General features: G+C 53.1%; 8 protein-coding genes and 1 non-coding gene across 9 annotated transcripts; 3 read left to right on the top strand and 6 right to left on the bottom strand.

Moving 5' to 3' along the window:
• Positions 1–27: 27 nt before the first annotated feature.
• On the bottom strand, positions 28–118 carry J4E90_001676. Its single transcript has one exon. It is a non-coding gene; the product is annotated as a tRNA-Arg (tRNA).
• A 472-nt stretch (positions 119–590) lies between these two features.
• On the bottom strand, positions 591–1610 carry J4E90_001675 (uncharacterized protein; the record flags this gene model as incomplete). The annotated part of the gene is made up of 1 exon (XM_051431261.1): positions 591–1610. The coding sequence occupies one exon, from the start codon at positions 1608–1610 to the stop codon at positions 591–593; it is 1020 nt and encodes a 339-aa protein (XP_051294395.1).
• Positions 1611–2304: 694 nt separating this feature from the next.
• Positions 2305–2888, bottom strand: J4E90_001674 (uncharacterized protein; the record flags this gene model as incomplete). The annotated part of the gene is made up of 2 exons (XM_051431260.1): positions 2305–2423; positions 2486–2888. 2 exons carry the CDS (start codon positions 2886–2888, stop codon positions 2305–2307), a joined length of 522 nt encoding a protein of 173 aa, XP_051294394.1.
• Positions 2889–4128: 1240 nt separating this feature from the next.
• J4E90_001673 (uncharacterized protein) lies at positions 4129–5082 on the bottom strand (the record flags this gene model as incomplete). The annotated part of the gene is made up of 1 exon (XM_051431259.1): positions 4129–5082. The coding sequence occupies one exon, from the start codon at positions 5080–5082 to the stop codon at positions 4129–4131; it is 954 nt and encodes a 317-aa protein (XP_051294393.1).
• Positions 5083–6166: 1084 nt separating this feature from the next.
• J4E90_001672 (uncharacterized protein) lies at positions 6167–7351 on the top strand (the record flags this gene model as incomplete). The annotated part of the gene is made up of 3 exons (XM_051431258.1): positions 6167–6268; positions 6472–7149; positions 7202–7351. 3 exons carry the CDS (start codon positions 6167–6169, stop codon positions 7349–7351), a joined length of 930 nt encoding a protein of 309 aa, XP_051294392.1.
• A 418-nt stretch (positions 7352–7769) lies between these two features.
• J4E90_001671 (uncharacterized protein) lies at positions 7770–8179 on the top strand (the record flags this gene model as incomplete). Its single annotated transcript, XM_051431257.1, has 2 exons — positions 7770–7968; positions 8019–8179. 2 exons carry the CDS (start codon positions 7770–7772, stop codon positions 8177–8179), a joined length of 360 nt encoding a protein of 119 aa, XP_051294391.1.
• Positions 8180–8468: 289 nt separating this feature from the next.
• Positions 8469–10695, bottom strand: ASN2 (Asparagine synthetase; the record flags this gene model as incomplete). Its single annotated transcript, XM_051431256.1, has 9 exons — positions 8469–8511; positions 8564–9951; positions 10001–10149; positions 10202–10237; positions 10288–10314; positions 10372–10391; positions 10464–10480; positions 10532–10571; positions 10670–10695. 9 exons carry the CDS (start codon positions 10693–10695, stop codon positions 8469–8471), a joined length of 1746 nt encoding a protein of 581 aa, XP_051294390.1.
• A 716-nt stretch (positions 10696–11411) lies between these two features.
• On the bottom strand, positions 11412–12568 carry J4E90_001669 (uncharacterized protein; the record flags this gene model as incomplete). Its single annotated transcript, XM_051431255.1, has 6 exons — positions 11412–11978; positions 12034–12149; positions 12209–12267; positions 12317–12339; positions 12409–12479; positions 12529–12568. The coding sequence occupies 6 exons, from the start codon at positions 12566–12568 to the stop codon at positions 11412–11414; spliced, it is 876 nt and encodes a 291-aa protein (XP_051294389.1).
• A 658-nt stretch (positions 12569–13226) lies between these two features.
• J4E90_001668 (uncharacterized protein) lies at positions 13227–14165 on the top strand (the record flags this gene model as incomplete). The annotated part of the gene is made up of 1 exon (XM_051431254.1): positions 13227–14165. The coding sequence occupies one exon, from the start codon at positions 13227–13229 to the stop codon at positions 14163–14165; it is 939 nt and encodes a 312-aa protein (XP_051294388.1).
• Between the last annotated feature and the right edge of the window lie 2597 nt (positions 14166–16762).

Genomic DNA, 16762 nt, shown 5'->3' with positions numbered 1-16762 from the left:
GAATGGCGGCAAAAGAGAAGCAAAAAGCATCTCGGGCGGGGCTCGAACCCGCAGCCTTTGGATTAACCATGGATACAGTTAGTAGAAGTCCAACGCGCTACCATTGCGCCACCGAGACCGTCAAGCGGAAATAGAGACTTCTGGCAATTTTCCAAAGCCGCACGTAAATATACCGTATAATTTTCATAGATGTGATGGAGGGGAAGGATGTTTGCTGCATGAGGGAATGTCTGATGGAGGTTTGCATGTGAAAACGCGAAGGGTGCCACGTCACGGGCGCGAAGTGGGGGTGCGCAGACATGGTTCGTTTCTTTGTTTGACACGGGGTGTGGTGGGCTGAGCAACACCAGACTGGGGTGAATAACGAAGACACCGATGTCGTTGTTTGGATGAGTTATGTCGAGATTTTGTGCCTACTTCTCAAAGGGTACTGCTCTATATGCGGTCGCACGAAGCTGTGGTACCTCAACGAGGCGTGCCCATGCTAACAGCTTATTAGCAGCTTAGCTCGTGCGAATGTTAGGTATCTTGTTGTATTTATCTCATCTATTATACGTCCACGGCTAGAGCTACCAGCGGGAAAGTTCATATCAAATCCCCTCGATCTTCTCAATCATCTCCAACATAACCTCATCCGTCAATTCATCCACTTCTTCATCACCGCCCTTATTCCGCTCACACACTTGCCGCAGCTGCAGGCGATTCGACTCCCAACTAACCCACGCAGCAGCCTGGAGAAAACAATCCGTGACATCGTCCAGCTTCTTGAGCGCGGTGCCCGCGACTGCTGCTGCAGGAAGCACATCGTCTGAATCATCCTTGGCTTTCTTACGTCGTTTGGATATTGAGAGCGATAGGAGCGCTTGACGGGTGCTTTCTGCATCTGGCGCGAAACTGAAGGTTATGCATGGTACCGTGTCTTGTGTTACCGATGCCGTGGACGCGGGTGTTGCGGTGAGCCAGGAGCGGAGGAGAGCGATTTTGACCTTCTTTTCTGCTTTGGATCGATTTAGCGTCTTTCTTGGGGTGGACGCTTCGTCTTCGTTGCCCTCGCTTGGTTTGACGACTTCTTCGTCTCCTTCTGCGAGGCGTCCGGCAGCTCGGGTGAGCCAGTACTGTCCTACGCGTTTGGGATCTGCACTGAAGACTTCGTAAAGCTTTGCTGCAGTAGGTGCTGACGCTCCTTTCTCCAGTCTTTGTGCGTATATGGTTTGTAGTACAGCCCATAGCATGCCTTCTAGAGTGTTGACCCGCAAAGTCCACTGTTGCACCGCGCTGCCACCACCAGATCTCCATCTTTGCTTTTCGATCAAGATGATGTCTGGCGAGCCTGCTAGAATCGTGTTCTTGATCAAGCCATACGCTGTCTTGGACAAAGCATCCGCAGAGTACATGTCAGATACTTCTTCAGCACCCTCGGTACGTTGCTTTGTGGTCTTGCCCTTTCGTGGAGATTTCTTTTCGCTCTGTATCTCCTCTCCTGGGGCTTCCGTAAGGTTGATCTTCTCCCATCTCAAAACCTTCATGTCCGCATCCAGGCTATCCTTCGATGGGTAAGACACATCCGCCTCGCAAAACGCCAGGTTCTTGATTCCCATGTCGATGCTCATAATGCGGAGCTTCTTGTTTGCAGCTCCAAATCTTGGCCATGTCCGTTGACTCTTGGAAAAATGAGATATTCCAATATCACGTCGGAACCGTTCCTGTAGTACTGCTTTTGTCCCCGATGATGGTGCGCCGATGTGTACAAGTAGAGTTTGCAGCGCCTTGGCTGTCACGGCGCGAGGTTTGGGTGCCATTGAAGCTATCGGCTTTCTTGTCGGCTTTATAGTAGTCTAGGGTGCAGATTGATCGACGAAAAGAAGTGCTATTGACCTAGCACGAGCGGAGAGAAGCGCCGGAGGCATTGTGAACCGCGGCGCGTTGACAGAACCATGCAAGATGAGCAGTGGTAACTCAATGGATTGTGGTCATCCTGTCAAACCCCGGCTTTGGTGTGCGAAGACGTGTTGGTGGATAAAGTTTTTGGGGTTGAGAGTTGACGAAAAGTCAAGGTAAACACGTCCCGACTTAGCGTGAAGCACGCACGTGATGCGGTCATTGACATCACAACCCTCGAGTTCAAATAGATAGTTCATGTCAAAATATGAAATCTCAGACGTACTTAGCTAATGTATCGTTATCATATTCTTTGCACGCATGCTATTAACACTGCATTAATCTCCATCCCAAGGCCTCTTCACGTCTCTTCACGTCCATAGTCCAAAGCGAAATTGGAAGTCACCAAATACTTCGTTCCCTCGACTACCCTTCACAAATAAGATCGAAATCCGGAAAATCAGGATCAGGACCAATGTTCGTACTCGCAACCGCACTATTGAAGTCCTTGACCTGTGCGTTCTTCTGCGCATCGTTGCACTTGTCTATCAAGTCTGTTAGCGATCCGTCCCAATCTGTAGAAAGTAAGGAAAGAAGGAAGACTTACTCTTCTGCTCATCACAGTCATTAACACTCAACCCCCCATCCTGCCTCTTCTTCCCCTTCTTCCCCCTACCTCCACCACCTCCATTACTATTCGCAGTGTTACTGCAACCTTGAAACTGATTATCGCAACTTCTCTGCGCCGCAGAATCAAAACTGGTAAATGTGTCCCCATCGACCTGGAATGGTCGTTCTTTGTCGCCTGAATTTGTAATGGGTGATGCACGCGTTCCGCCGAGGTTGCCGTCAAAGGTCTGCAGATCGGATACTTGTCGTAGGAAGAGGGTGTGGCGAGGGACTAGTGACATCTCCCAATCTGAGGAGACTAGGGCTGGTTGTGGGGAGGCGTGGGATAGAGCGGGGAGGGCGAGGTGGATTAGAGCTAGGAGGGCTGTGGGAAGGAACATGGCTGTGTAGGGACGACGTGTCGACAGAGACGTTTGTCAGTGTTGGACAGTGCCGGGCGTGAATCGATGCCGGTATGGAATGTTTTTGCCGGGCGTGGAAGGTGTCGGTATGGAGAGATGTGTCGTGCGTGAAAGCTCTTGCCGGGCGTGAAAGATGCCGGTATGGTAATATTTTGCCGGGCGTGAAAGATGCCGGTGTAGTAAGATCTGACGGGCGTGAATCGTTGCCGGTGCTGAATATATGCCGTGCGTGAAAGACGAAAAGTGCCGTGCGTGAATCAACCTCGTGCGTAAAACCTCAATACCACAATCGCCAATATCCTCCGAACGTATGCAGGCACAGCCTTTGGAAATAATCGACTCAATCGCACCAAACGAATGTAAATATCGCAATCTCTCCAGAGAGTAAAAGACGCAAATCCCCGTTCCAAACACCCACCCGGGGCCAACCGCATCTAAGTATAACCTATTGCCCCCAACGCCAAACGCCTCCACATGGCGTGGAAGCGCCGAACATGCATTATCTCACGCCAAACGAGTTTGGGGCCCAGCGGTCACAAAGCTTGTTTGGGCAAGTCGACACGTTGGTTGCTTGCGACGGTGCTGAAACACGATCCTTGACTCGACCCCTTGCAACGCATAAACATGTGCACGCTGCACACGTAAGAAGGACGAGGCGGGCAGAAGAACGGCCTTGTTCGAGTGTGAGGGAGAAAAGGAGAGCATGAAGATGGTGATGTAATAGAAAGATTCGGAGAGTAAACACTTCTTGGCTATGTTGATTTCGATATTTCGCGCTATGGATTGGGGTATGACTATGCTAAAACAAACAAGAAAGACAATGACGCTCTATTACAACTGACGTAAAACAGGTGTAACGATGCAAAGCGCAACGTACACAGACAGGATGATGGGAGTGAGCGGACGAAAGTGGTTGTTGTGGTGCCTCTTCTTCAACGTGATGGTATACGTCTAAATCTACATTGTGCGCAGTCCTTGTGGGACTGACTGACCACGATGGTGACGGTATACACGAATCTAACATCGCGGAATCAGCGCCTGGAATGCAAACTCACAGAGAGGCCATTCGTGCATTATAGCCGCGATTGCAAATATATACATCCTCCGCCGTGCTGTCGTCTCTCAAAATCGCTTCTAGCTCAGACAAATTCCGCAGATAGTCGTTGGTATCGTAATGGGCCCTTATAAGCCTATGTACTTTGGTCGGGCTGCGCTTCGCCTAGAAGTTGGCAGCTGCGTTGGGGCGTCCTCCTGGGTTGTGGTACTGCTCCAGGTTCGACTGGAAGGGCGATGAGCCGGTGCCGTTCTGGGGCTTGTCACCGAGGGCTGAGCCAGTGCCGGCCATGAGGTCGTCGTCGTCTTCGTGGACGCGTGCTTGGCGCTTCTTCATGCGCCAGAAGACGAGGGCGATGCCACCGAGGAGTAGGGCTCCACCAACGCCACCAACTACACCACCAATGACCTTCTTGTTGGAGTCACTGATGCCACCGCCGTTGTCGCTGTCACCTGCTTGTGCGGTGGGCGGGTCGGTGACGACGGCTTCACCGGTGGAGGAGACGGAAGTGCTGGTGCCTGTCGAGGTCGCTTTGGTTACTCTGCCATCGCTCAGGGTTGTGTCGAGAGTCGTGGTATACTCGAACACCGAGGTGGAGAAGAGAGCGGAAGTCCTGACAATCGCGGTCGTTCGTACGGAAGAGCTGCCATCTTCGGTGGCCGTTGGTGAGTTAGCGGCGCCGCCACCTCCACCAGTGCGACTCGTGCCCGCCGCGGTTGTTGAAGCGTCGTTGTTGTTGTTATTGTTGTTGTTGTTGTTGTTGTTGTTGCCGCCATCGGAAGTGGGTGCGGCAGCGGTAGTCGAAGGTGCGGGAGCGTCGGATGTGGGATCGTTGGACGGCGGTGGGTTGTTGGTGGTTGAGGGTTCTGGCTCGGGAGTCGCGGATGTTGCTGGAGGTGCGGCCGACGATGTGGCAGGTGGTGCGGCGGAGGACGCTGGTGGTGCTGCTGAGGATGGCGCGGGCGTGGCGGATGGTGATGAGCCGCCAGTGCCTTCGGCGTCTTGCCTCTTGCCCTGATGGAGGTACTGGTTGATGCCGTCCATGTGTAGATCCTCGAGGGTAAAGGCCGACGATGCGACGGTCAAGACAAAAACGGAGAGCCAGGCCTTGGGCAACATGGTGGGCGGTGGTTGTTGGTAGCAGGAGGACTGGTAGCGTTTTTACGATGGAGCTGACTGACGCGCGTTTCACGAACAGCCAAGTTATATTAAGGGCGATACAGGTGAATCTCGCCGCCTATGAGCTATGTGGATGGATCAAACGAGTGAACGGGTAGAGACAAGAGAATAGTGTAGCGAATGTTAGCCGGAAGCCAGTGAAGGTGCCGAGTTGATGGACCAGGTGATCGAGAGGAGAAAGGTTAGCCCCGGCTTCACTCTTCCAAGGCTTCGACACATGGTCACGTGATAGCTAATTTTACACATCAGCCGCCCGGGGCAGTCCAGACCCATCCACAGGGGCTCACCAGCACTGGCCATACAAAACGGTGGTCAGTCACAGTCATTGACTCAATCTTGCTTCGAAGGTTTTGCATAATCAACCATGAGTTGACGTTGCACAGTGAGTATCTATAGTATGTTGCGTGCACCTAGATAACGAAGGCTGTCTGTCCTCGTTACGTATCTGGCCATCGTATACAGTATCACGGTACTTCAACGCGCCCCCAAACGCGCTGCATCAGTTGTTGAAGTACAGACGTTTTTTTTTATAGAAAGCGCCCGGGACCTTTCACTGCCCTGCATATGCGCCCCAAAGGCTTGACAGCTCGAACAAAAATTCTGTCCCTCAACAGAAACACCAGGGAGATTTGCACACAGATGACCCGAGAGACTAGTAGTCTTTTACCACCCTACTAGCCAACCTCTGCTTTTTTAGTCCGACATCCCGCTGCATTGCTCGACGCGCATCGTACCTTAGCAAAACCTCCTTTCCCATTCGTCCAACCCGCCAATCTTTACAACTTTTGCTGCTTCTAAATTCGTTTCTGCAGCGGCCCCATTTCGCGGCCCCCTCGGCTGGACAGGCTAGTTTCGGCATTCTCTCCGTCTTGGACGTGCGTCATCAAGCCCTGCGATTTCTTTGCATGCCCTTGTACGGAGTACCAGAAGCAAGAAATCATTATTACCTGTAGCCGCACGCGCTGTGTGGGCTACACCCTTACCCGTCAACCCCCGTTGTCATCACGCATTGCGCAACGCAACCATGCTCGCAGCTGTCATGTCGCACAGCGTGTCGCTGACAACTCACGAGGCGCTTTCCGGTGTCTTCGGCTCAATCTCGCTGGCTTCGTGGATCTTTCTGTTGGTGAGTAAACAACTTGATACGACGACGTTGTTGTTCTTCATTTCCTATGCTTTCGCGGACGTACAGGGACCTTGACACGTCGTCCTGCAATGTTCATGTATCTCTGATACCACCTGCGCTATTCATAGAACCGCGACTGGAGCTGCAGCACGCGACATCACCTGGGCATACATCACCAAATCGCACCCTAACACACCGCGCAGGTCCCGCAACTCATCGAAAACTACAAGTCATCCTCCGCTGATGGCATCTCCCTCGCCTTCCTCGTCGTCTGGTTCGTCGGCGATATAACGAACCTTGCTGGCGCCCTCTGGGCCGGCCTCGTCCCCACCGTCATCGCCCTCGCAATCTACTTCTGCTTCGCCGACCTCGTCCTCATCTCGCAATGCGTCTACTACAACATGAAGAACTCGCGCCGCGGCGAGCGCAAAACCTCCGTGCAGTCTACAAACAGCGTTGAGGCGCCCCTGCTGGGCAGACGCGATAGCAGCAACTTCGGTCTGCCGGGAAGCCACAGGCGCGATTCTGCGGCTAGTCGCAGGCGGCGCGCGAGTTCGTTGCCCACGATTCCGGATGTGGGCGATGGCGCGAGCGAGTGGGTTAAGAATGCGCTGAGCATCGTGGGTGTCTGTGTCGTTGGTGCTGCAGGTTGGGCTATCGCGTGGAAGACTGGTGTGTGGGTTCCGCAGCCTCAGCACAATACGGAGGACACCACGGATAACCCTGTTGGTGCCATGATCTTGGGATACGCAAGTGCGGTGGCTTATCTTGGAGCGCGTATTCCTCAGATCATCAAGAACCAGAGGGAGAAGTCTTGCGAGGGCTTGTCGCTGCTGTTCTTCATGTTGAGTCTTTTGGGCAATGCTACATATGGTGCAGGGGTAAGTTACATCTACACTTTGCTGGAAATTAACGGCGACTGACATCTCACAGATCATTTTCCACTCGCAGGAGAAGGAGTACATACTCACCAACCTCCCCTGGCTCATCGGCTCCCTCGGCACAATGGTCGAAGACATAACCATCTTCATCCAATTCCGCGTGTTCGGCAACGGCGAGGCATCTTCTGCCCTCGAGGCGTGATGCGCTCAGCTGTGTTTATAAAAATCATCTGTGTTGGTTACGTCTGGCGTTTTGATATCTACCGCAGAGCGACGGTATGATCTACTCGAAAAGTTTGTGTGTATGTATTTGTATTACTGGTCTACGATACCCAGTCGAAAAAAGATAAACGTATGTTTAGGCGCCGGCGGCGAGGTAATGTTGTATTATGAGAATAGATTTGGCATATCAATCTTGAAACTTGACATCAAGCTGCCCGAGTGCGCACCCACCCTGTTCGTGGTCCTCGAAAGCGACTCGTATCTATGAAGCACTTGGAAATACACTTCGTCTACTTACGATCAGTCTACAACTCATTCGCGCAAGACGCGCAAGACGCGCAGTTCGTTATGACTCCAAGAATCGCAGAAAGTATCCACGCGGCCAAATCGCAAGCGCCATGTCCCCATCTAAGTCCGATCGTCCCATCAGCCCTGTCGGCCAAATGTACAGGAACGAGTACGCGCGTGCAGTCGATCTCTGGAAATCTGGCAGTCACGAGGAAGCCTACATCATCTGTCGAGATCTTCTTGTTGATCCAGCTGTGGGCAAGTGGCACCAAGCCGGCTTCCATCTTTTCCTCGGCAACTCAGAGGACTGTAAGTACACACCTGCACCTTGGTTACACTTTGTTCTAACTTGATTCAAGGTTACGTTGAACATACGCAGCGCGCGCGGGATCTTTACGATGAGATGCCCAAGGAAACTCTTCGAATAGACCCGAACAAGGATGTCGCAGGACTCACTCAATACCTGGAGATGGCCGAAGTAATGCTGGCGCAGCCTCTATTGAAACTTATGGCTCGATAGAAAGAGTTGCATGCATGACAGAAGTAATGATAAACCACATGTTTGGCGTCGACTGGTTCCACACCGTGAGACATAGCTACTTCTTCGGAACGTCAACATATGCATCGTGCTCTAAGATCATCAATTTCACGCAACATGGTGCATTAGTGTGCTAAAGACCGAACCCTTTGACAGATTTCCCGTGGGGTATATCTCCCCTTAAGCAGTCTATAAGCGCCATAAGAGACCTGAGAATGAGATCCGTAGTTTCTACCGTACCAGCCTTGCCTACTCATACCGAAAGAATCATTTACTTAGCATGAGCGTATTTCTGCTCGTGAACGCCAATGGCACTACATCGTGTTAGTTCCTTGTCTTGATCGTGCCTCAAAAGATCAGACTTACCGTCCAGAAGGATCCGTCTGGTTGCTCCAAGTGGGCGTCCATCGCATGACGGTGTCGGCACAGTAGCTGGGGAAGTGTTCGTCAAACATGCACCTGTACCAGTACGCCTCCTTGGTGTCTGGGATATCGTTACCCCACTCCGGTTTCGGGTTCTTCATCATCTCATCGGTGACGTGTAGCTCAGCGGTGTCCTTGAGCGCGTCAATCCATCCGTAGCCTACACCGTCAGAGAACTGCTCCTTCTGTCTCCAGAGGATCTTCTCAGGGAGGTAGGGCTGGGTCTCTGGTTCGTCGGTGGTATCGAATGCCTTGCGCAGAATGTACTTCTCGATGCGGCCGGCTTCACGGTCGATGAGCTTGTCTGCGGGATCGATGTTCATGGCTGTGTTGAGGAAGTCCTTGTCCAGGAAAGGAACACGCGCCTCGACACCCCATGCGGATGTTGACTTGTTGGCGCGAAGGCAGTCGGCAAGATGGAGGTTCTTGACACGGCGAATACATTCTTGGTGGAAAGCGGCCTTGTCGGGCGCGTTGTGGAAGTAGAGGTATCCACCAAAGATCTCGTCGCTTCCTTCTCCTGAGAGCACCATCTTGACTCCCATAGCCTTAATCTTTCTGCTCAGCAAGAACATGGGTGTTGAGGCGCGGATAGTTGTTACGTCGAAGGTCTCAAGGTGGAAGATGACATCTGTGAGTGCGTTGAGGCCGTCTTCGATGGTGAAGGTGAAAGTGTGGTGCTTGGTTCCAAGGAAGTTGGCTACCTCCTGCGCAGCGATGGCATCGGGTGCGTTGGGCAGACCGATTGAGAAGGAGTTGAGCTGTCCCAGAAGAAGATCTGTCTGAAGCTCGTTGGAGTCGTCGATACCAACAAGTTGGTTCTGTTGCTCGCTGGCGTTGCCAGAAGACGCCGCAGCCTTCTTCCTTGTGAGCTCGTTCAAGCGCAGGGTTTCCCGTTGCGCAATTGAAGCGACCAAACTCGAGTCAAGACCACCAGAGAGAAGTACACCAAAGGGAACTTCCGCCATCATGCGTTTCCGCACTGATCGCTCAAACGACGCCCTCAATTCCTTGTAGTTTACGGGTTGTGTGGGGATGTTCTCGGGCTCGACCAGCCACTTGGGGTCGTAGTATCGCGTGAGCGAATCCGTCTTCGAGTCGTAGACGTGCCCAGGAGGGAAGGAGATGATGTTGTCGCAGACGGGATGTAAGCACTTCAGCTCGGAAGCGAAGAAAACCGCGCCTGGTGCTGTGCTCGATCGGCCCATGTAGAAGGTGGTGATACCGATCGGGTCGCGTGCTGCGATGACACGATCTTGAGCCTTGTCGTGAAGGACCCAAGAGAACATGCCGTCGAGTTTCCGGGGAGCATCGATGTCATGTTCGAGATACTGCCATGCGTCAGCCTCTATCCCATACAAGAAGTGTGCCCAATATTACCAGAGGAATGATAACCTCGCAATCTGAGTGTGTTTTGAAGTTGTACGGGTTCTTGAGGGACTTGCGGAGGATTCGGTGGTTGTAGATCTCGCCGTTGACGGCCAGGGAAACGGTTCCCTCATCGTTGACGAGTGGCTGAGCGCCAGATTCTGACCCGTGTAAGCTTCCGCCAAAAGTAATATTCGGCCTGTGATCTCTTACCGACGCCGACAATGCTCAAGCGCTCGTGAACCAGGACTGTCTGTCTTTAGTACCATGTGTGATTGAGTGCTCTGAGAGTCACTCACTGGTGTTGTTCGCAACGTGGTTACCCGCTGTAAAGTGTCAGTCATTGCGATTGTTGGCGCATAAGAGTCACAAAGAATGCTTACACCAATCTGGACCTCGATGGCTTATCTATCAGTCAGCACAGAGGTTCTCGTGATGTAGTCGCTGAATGGAGGGGTTTCGAGGAATCACGCACCGAACGGCCTTTCCCATCTACAGTTTGTTAGAATGTGCTCCTATGGAGTCGATACAGTCAGAACTTACCTTCAGGGCCGTAGGCTTGAAGGTCTGCACATCAGGATGCCTTTTTGGAGAAGTTGTTAGCCGCGTATCAACATGGGCGCAAATCATCTGGTGTAGAGCTAATTCGGTAGATGCGCGCGCGCAATGGTCGAAACTTACTTATGACACGCGAATATCCCACACATACTGGGCGAAGGTGAATTGGATGAAGGAAGATAGAGTCGGCTTCAAGCGCAAGAGGAAGGGTAAGCTGCTATCTTAGAGTCACAAAATCCTAGCGAGGTCGGCCTGCCCCACTAAAGTCATTTCCATGACCGAAGACCGCCGCGGCAAGATAAGTTCGGGGTTGGCAGCTGGGAGTATCCACAATCTGCAAGGATGCAGTCTGACGTCGAAGAAACTTGTGGAGTGTTGACTGTTCTTGCACCTCGCTTTCGTTTCGCGTACGCGGAGATGCTCGAACGCCTGGGGGATTCGCACATTCAGAACATCGCCGTAATCGGCCATTCACCACGCGGCACTGTCAAGATGCAACCCCATACAAGTATACGTAGACATTATTTTTGTTAAACAATTTCGCAACTTTGCAACTCCGAATTATGTAGCTGTTGATACATGGACGCTTGCACACAAATGTGGTCATGCCTCCCTAGCAGCTGCCACTTCGTATGTGTAACCAACAAACAGCCCCAGTTCATCCAAGCAAGAGATACCCACATGAAAGAGAAAAGCACCTGTCCATCCGGTCGTCCTGCGCCCTACTACGACCCTATCCCTTCGTCCCCATGTGTTGAAAGATGTCGCCCAACCTCCCGCCGTCTCTGCACAATGTAGATCCGGGGTCGCGGTTGGCGCACGGTGCTCCACTGGCTGTCGTGGGCCAGGTATTGTGGGAGGACGCTCAGAAGAGGAAGTAAGCAATCAGGAAGCTGATAAGGCATAGAAGGGCGGTGATCTGAACAGACACGCCGCCAGCGGGGGCTTGCCGTGTGTCCATGGAGGTCGAAACTCCTTGCTTCGAGTCCTGGGCGGATCCTGTCTTTCGCTGGCGGAGACCAGTGGCTTCGCTAACCTGCTGTGTCAATCGCGCAATCTGGGCCTTGGCTTCGGCAAGCTGGGCCTCCACGTCGCTTGAAGATGGCATGGCGCTAGCGATAGTTCCAGCAGCGGAGCTGAAGCTCGACCCCATGTTACCACTCGATGCGGGGTTGTAGGTCTCGTTCCTGATCTCGCCCAAGTCTTTGCTTCCTGATGGGCGCTCCGAGGGAACGGAGACAGGTCCAGAAGCGTCCGATACGCCGCGCTGAGGAGTCACAGCTTCGGGTGACGGAGAGGAAAGCATCGAATCGCGGCTAACGCCGTTGGTTCTCGCAGGAGTTGCGCTGGAGGCATCGTCGGGTGCGAGGAAGAGGACTCTGATCTTCTTCTCTTGGATAGAAGACTTGGCGGTCTGCTCGATGTGCGACCACTACAAGCACCTATTAGCACGCATCCAATCCTAATATCCCAATATTATGACATACCAAAGACCCGACGTTGGTGAACTCCTTGTCAGCGGTGACGAGGACAGATTGCACGAGAAACTTGTCGCGGCACTTCGCATCTGGCGGTGGGTCTTCCTTCATGGCTTGGAGGAGAACTGGGCGCATGCGTTAGTTTGCTGTAGACTTCCGTGGGGCGCATAGAGGGCATGCATACTCTGAACTTCGACATCTTTCCCAGGCTCGATACGTCCGCTGTTCGGCCTCACACAGTATCTAAACCCGTCATCAGTGGTTGTGGGGAGAGGTATCGCGGGCGTCGTACTGCTTGGGAGCCGTCGTTTTCACCTTCTATATGTCAGCTGCGTGTCCAAATTCCACATGACCTCACAGAAGTCCACGGGGTAGTGCGCTTACCTTGAAAGCAATGGGGTCAGAGTGCGGGTTCTTCAAGCGGAGGGTCTGCGACACCTCGTGCTGGAAGGGTCCTAGCCATCTCAGTATGTTTGTCGGCTCAATGCCACGAACGAAGCTTACGCTTGAAACCAAGCTCTACGGGGTCGAGCTCGACAGACATGGCGGGCGCGTGTGGGTTGCGGGTATGGGGTGGTGGTCGTGTCTTCCAGGGTTGGTAATCGGATCCGCGGTTACGGGGTACCTAGGCAGGGTTGCGACGAACCTCGGGAACCAGGGGAGGAGAGACGGGCGCGTATAATGTATTGAGAAGCTGAGTAATCTGGAGATGGGGTGCGCAAACGGTGTGGGTATCGCAGCGGGTGTGGATTGGGGTGGGTGTGGATAGTAGGGAGAGGAAGGCAGATGGTAAGGACAAGTTGCTATGACGTGCAGCGACGCCTCTTGATTCTCGATCGCGAGCTGCCTCTAGTGCCCACCCACGTAGACACTCCCAAGGCGATGACAACCATCACTCCTCTCGCTGAAATAGGCTGCAGTGACAGACGTATTCCACAAACATATTCATAGTGAAGATCACTGTACCAAGACAACATCCCAAGGATCTCACGCGCCTCATCCACGGTCCACCTTCTCTGTGGTTCCACCGCTACCGCCTTACACCCACATCCCACGTATAAAGCTAGACTCCTCCACTACACTCACTTCTCACTTTAATTCGCTACTAAACTACAACCTGCGCTATCCAAACGCCCAGGAAATCATCACCAGATCAACCACAACTTCCCACATACACGACCGTCACCACCGCCACATTCACCATGGCCGGAGATCTAGATACCCTCATCGACATGGGCTTTCCCCGCGAACGCGCAGAGCTTGCCGTCAAAGCCACCGGCGGTCTCCAGTCTGCCATCGATTGGCTCGAGACCAACCAGGACAAGTCCGTCGACGAGATCAAGCAAGAGCAAGCCACCGCTGCCGCCAACGCCTCAGACGAGCCACCCGCCCTCCAGCCAGGCGAGGAAGCCAAATCCCTCGTCTGCGATGAGTGTGGCAAGAGATTCCGCTCCGTCAACCAAGCCCAGTTCCACGGCGAGAAGACCGGCCACGAGCAGTTCTCAGAATCCACCGAGGAGATCGCGCCCCTCACAGAGGAACAAAAGGCCCAGCGCCTCCAAGAACTACGCGAGAAGCTCGCCGCCAAGCGCGCCACGCAGTCCGAACAAGATAAAGAAGACCACAAGAGGAACGAGCAGATCCGCATGAAGGCCACAAAGGAGTCGCAAGATCTCCGCGAAGAGCTACAAAAGAAGGAGCGCTTAAAGGAAGCCGCCGCCAAGCGCGCTGAGAAGAAGGCAGACGAAGACGCAAGGAAACGCGTCCTAGCCAAGCTCGAAGCCGACAAGCAGGAGCGCAAGCGTAAAGCTGAGATTGAAAAGGCGAAGCGCGCTGGTCAAGCTCCTCCTCCTGCTCCCGTACAGGCGCCCCTCGCCACGTCCTCTGGTCCTACTACCAGCAAGCCTGCGAGCGCGTACACCGAGGCGCGTCTGGCGCTGCAGACACCCAGTGGAAGGGTCATGAAGAACTTCCCGGTTGAGACTACGCTGTTCGAGGTTGCGCATGCGCTGGAGCAGGATGGCATGACTGTGTCGACTTTCACGACCAACTTCCCCAAGAAGATATACGACCGGAGCGACTTTGGTATGACGCTCAAGGAAGCGGGTATGGTGCCCAGCGCGGCTTTGATTGTCGGCTAGAAGTCGAGGCTTTTGAGGACGTATTATGTAGATGCTTCTGAGGGTGCATAGGGTGGCGTTGAGGTGGTGCAGGTGGTAGATACCCACAGAGGGATGCATATGGTAGCGTTGATGTATGTCGGCGACAGTAAGCCAGACCGTAGACGAAGTCACGATGAATGAACCATGAGATACAAAGAACTACAGATGTTAACATGTTGATTTATCCCAACGCCTACTAATGCTCAACCCCTTCTCATGAACACATCACCTCAATCATACTCATCAATATCATACCTCCCCGCCTCCCTCTGTGTACTGCACCACTCTTCACTTGCCAACCCGCCCTCCTTCCTCCTCACCAACGCCTCCGCATCTTTACACCAATCACACGCAAAGTCACACTCTGGCGTCTCCTCATCCGCAAAATATTTAGCAATGAGCCTATGCCGACATTTACTCGTGGTCTCACAGTAACCGACCAGTGCCTCTAAACTCTTCGCTCGATGCGTCATCTGCTGCTGCTGAGCCTGTAATCCCGCTCCTGCTTTAGGCTGACGAGCAATATCCCTCGATAGTGAATGCGCAGCACGATCGCGATCTTCGCGGCCGTAGTATAAGATGCAAATCGATGCTTTGCCATCTCGGCCTGCGCGACCGGCTTCTTGGTAGAACCCTTCGAAGGATTTGGGGATCTGCCAGTGCACTACGAAACGGACGTTTTCTTTGTCGATGCCCATGCCGAAGGCTGTTGTTGCGACTACGACATCGTACCCGGCTTTGTTGGCTACCCAGCCTGAGAGCGCGTCTGCGCGGTCTGAGACGGAGAGGCCGGCGTGGTAAGGTTTTGCGCCTATGCCGTCTGAGCGGAGGCGTGCGGCGAGGGACTCACAGTCTTTGCGGAATAGCGTGTAGATGATACCTGGGACGTTGTCTGAGCGCTGGTTCTGGGATGCTAGTTGGGAGGCGCGCTCAGGGTTTGCGGCACGCCGGGCGTGGATTGATTTAAGAAACTTGATGAAGTCGTCGTAGTGATCTTCTGCGTCAGATTTAAAGCGGACTTCGTAGTGGAGGTTTGGTCTGCTGGTGCTCATGCGGAACATCTTCAGCTTCTTCGGGTCCAAGGCGAGCGTGGTGATGATGTCGTCTCTTACACGCGCTGTTGCAGTGGCTGTCAGACATATGATCGGTACGTCAGGAAACTCCTTCTTGAAGAATGACAGTTGCTGGAACGAAGGGCGGAAGTCGTGTCCCCATTCGCTGACACAATGGGCTTCATCGACAGCGATGCGAGCCAGTTCTCCTTGAGAGTGGATGACTCGAAGGATCTTGCGGAAGTTGTCGCCCTGACAGAATTCTGGTGTTACGTAGAGCAGGCGAGTCAGGGGGTGACCACATTGGAGGTCAGCTATGATCCTCTTTTTGTCTACCTGTGGTGTGGTGCTGTTGATCGTCTCGACTCTGATGTTGGCATTGCGTAGAGAGGCGACTTGGTTGTTCTAGTGACTAATGAGCATTGATTATGGAGATGAGATAGCATGGGGACGTACCATCAGTGCCAGCAAGGGAGATATCACAATAGTGACTAGCAAGATTAGCGGCGATGGCGGCTCTATGTTGATTTGAACATACTGCCAAAGTCGACCACTGCCGGGAGCTGATAGCATAAACTCTTTCCAAAAGAGGTCGCTGCTTGTAGGAAGACATCTTCACCCTCCAGCGTAGCTGTGACGACCTCACGCTGTAATGGGCTGCGGAGGACATCAGTGAATGCAACGAATAATGGGCAGAATGGTATACCGAAAGCTTGCCTTCTTGAACACCTTCCTTAGCGTAAAATCAAGATTCGAATACGGTCGTTTCCTTTTGGCAGGCATGACTCGCGATGTGAAGAAGAGAGAAACACACAGCTGGCAGGGTCGAAGGATTGGATCCAGACTTTTCACCGCCCGTGTGGTCGTAACAGTGGCTTTAGTGGAAGGCGAAGGCCCATGTTGATTCGGCCGGATCAGAGTATAAGGAACCTAGGAAGTCGGGCTAAGTCCATGGCTTGCAAGATCGACGCGAGGTCGCGCACGTGGTCAATCGCGCTAGCACGTGAGGCCCCACCTGGGCACAGAAAGATTCCATTGATTCCAGCGACTACCTCCTCCACCAATTGTCGACTGTAGAACCTACTGCTGCGAATGCCCAAGTAGCCGTTTCGCAAAATGGCTAAGATGCCTGCATAAATCGCCTACCACGGGCTTGTCGCAAACACCCGTCTTCACGTCTCAATGCTCGAACCAGCACCACCATGACGGATCCAAACTCTCCAGCGCAACCTCCACCTGGCTTCACAATCAAAGACTTCTCCACTTTCCCACCGAAAACTCGTCTCTTCATCGCCGACAAAGTAGCCAAACTCGAAAGAAAAGTCTTCCCAGCAATCGAGCATTTCAACTACGACGTAGAACTCAAGAAAAAGAACACGGGACTCCTCTTGATCTTCAAGGCAGATGATGCGGACAAGCTAATCGGATACCTCGTCTACCAGCGAATGAAGAGATTGGCTTGGCTACATAAACTCTGTGTCATTGAGCAGGAAAGAGGGAGAGGGCTTGGTAGAGCTCTGATAC

Source organism: Alternaria incomplexa (genome assembly GCF_024043165.1).
Source record: "Alternaria incomplexa strain BMP 0042 chromosome Unknown scaffold_2, whole genome shotgun sequence".
Classification (NCBI taxonomy): domain Eukaryota; kingdom Fungi; phylum Ascomycota; class Dothideomycetes; order Pleosporales; family Pleosporaceae; genus Alternaria; species Alternaria incomplexa.
The sequence above is the reverse complement of the archived record's forward strand: the minus strand, read 5'-3'. Positions and strand labels throughout refer to the sequence as shown.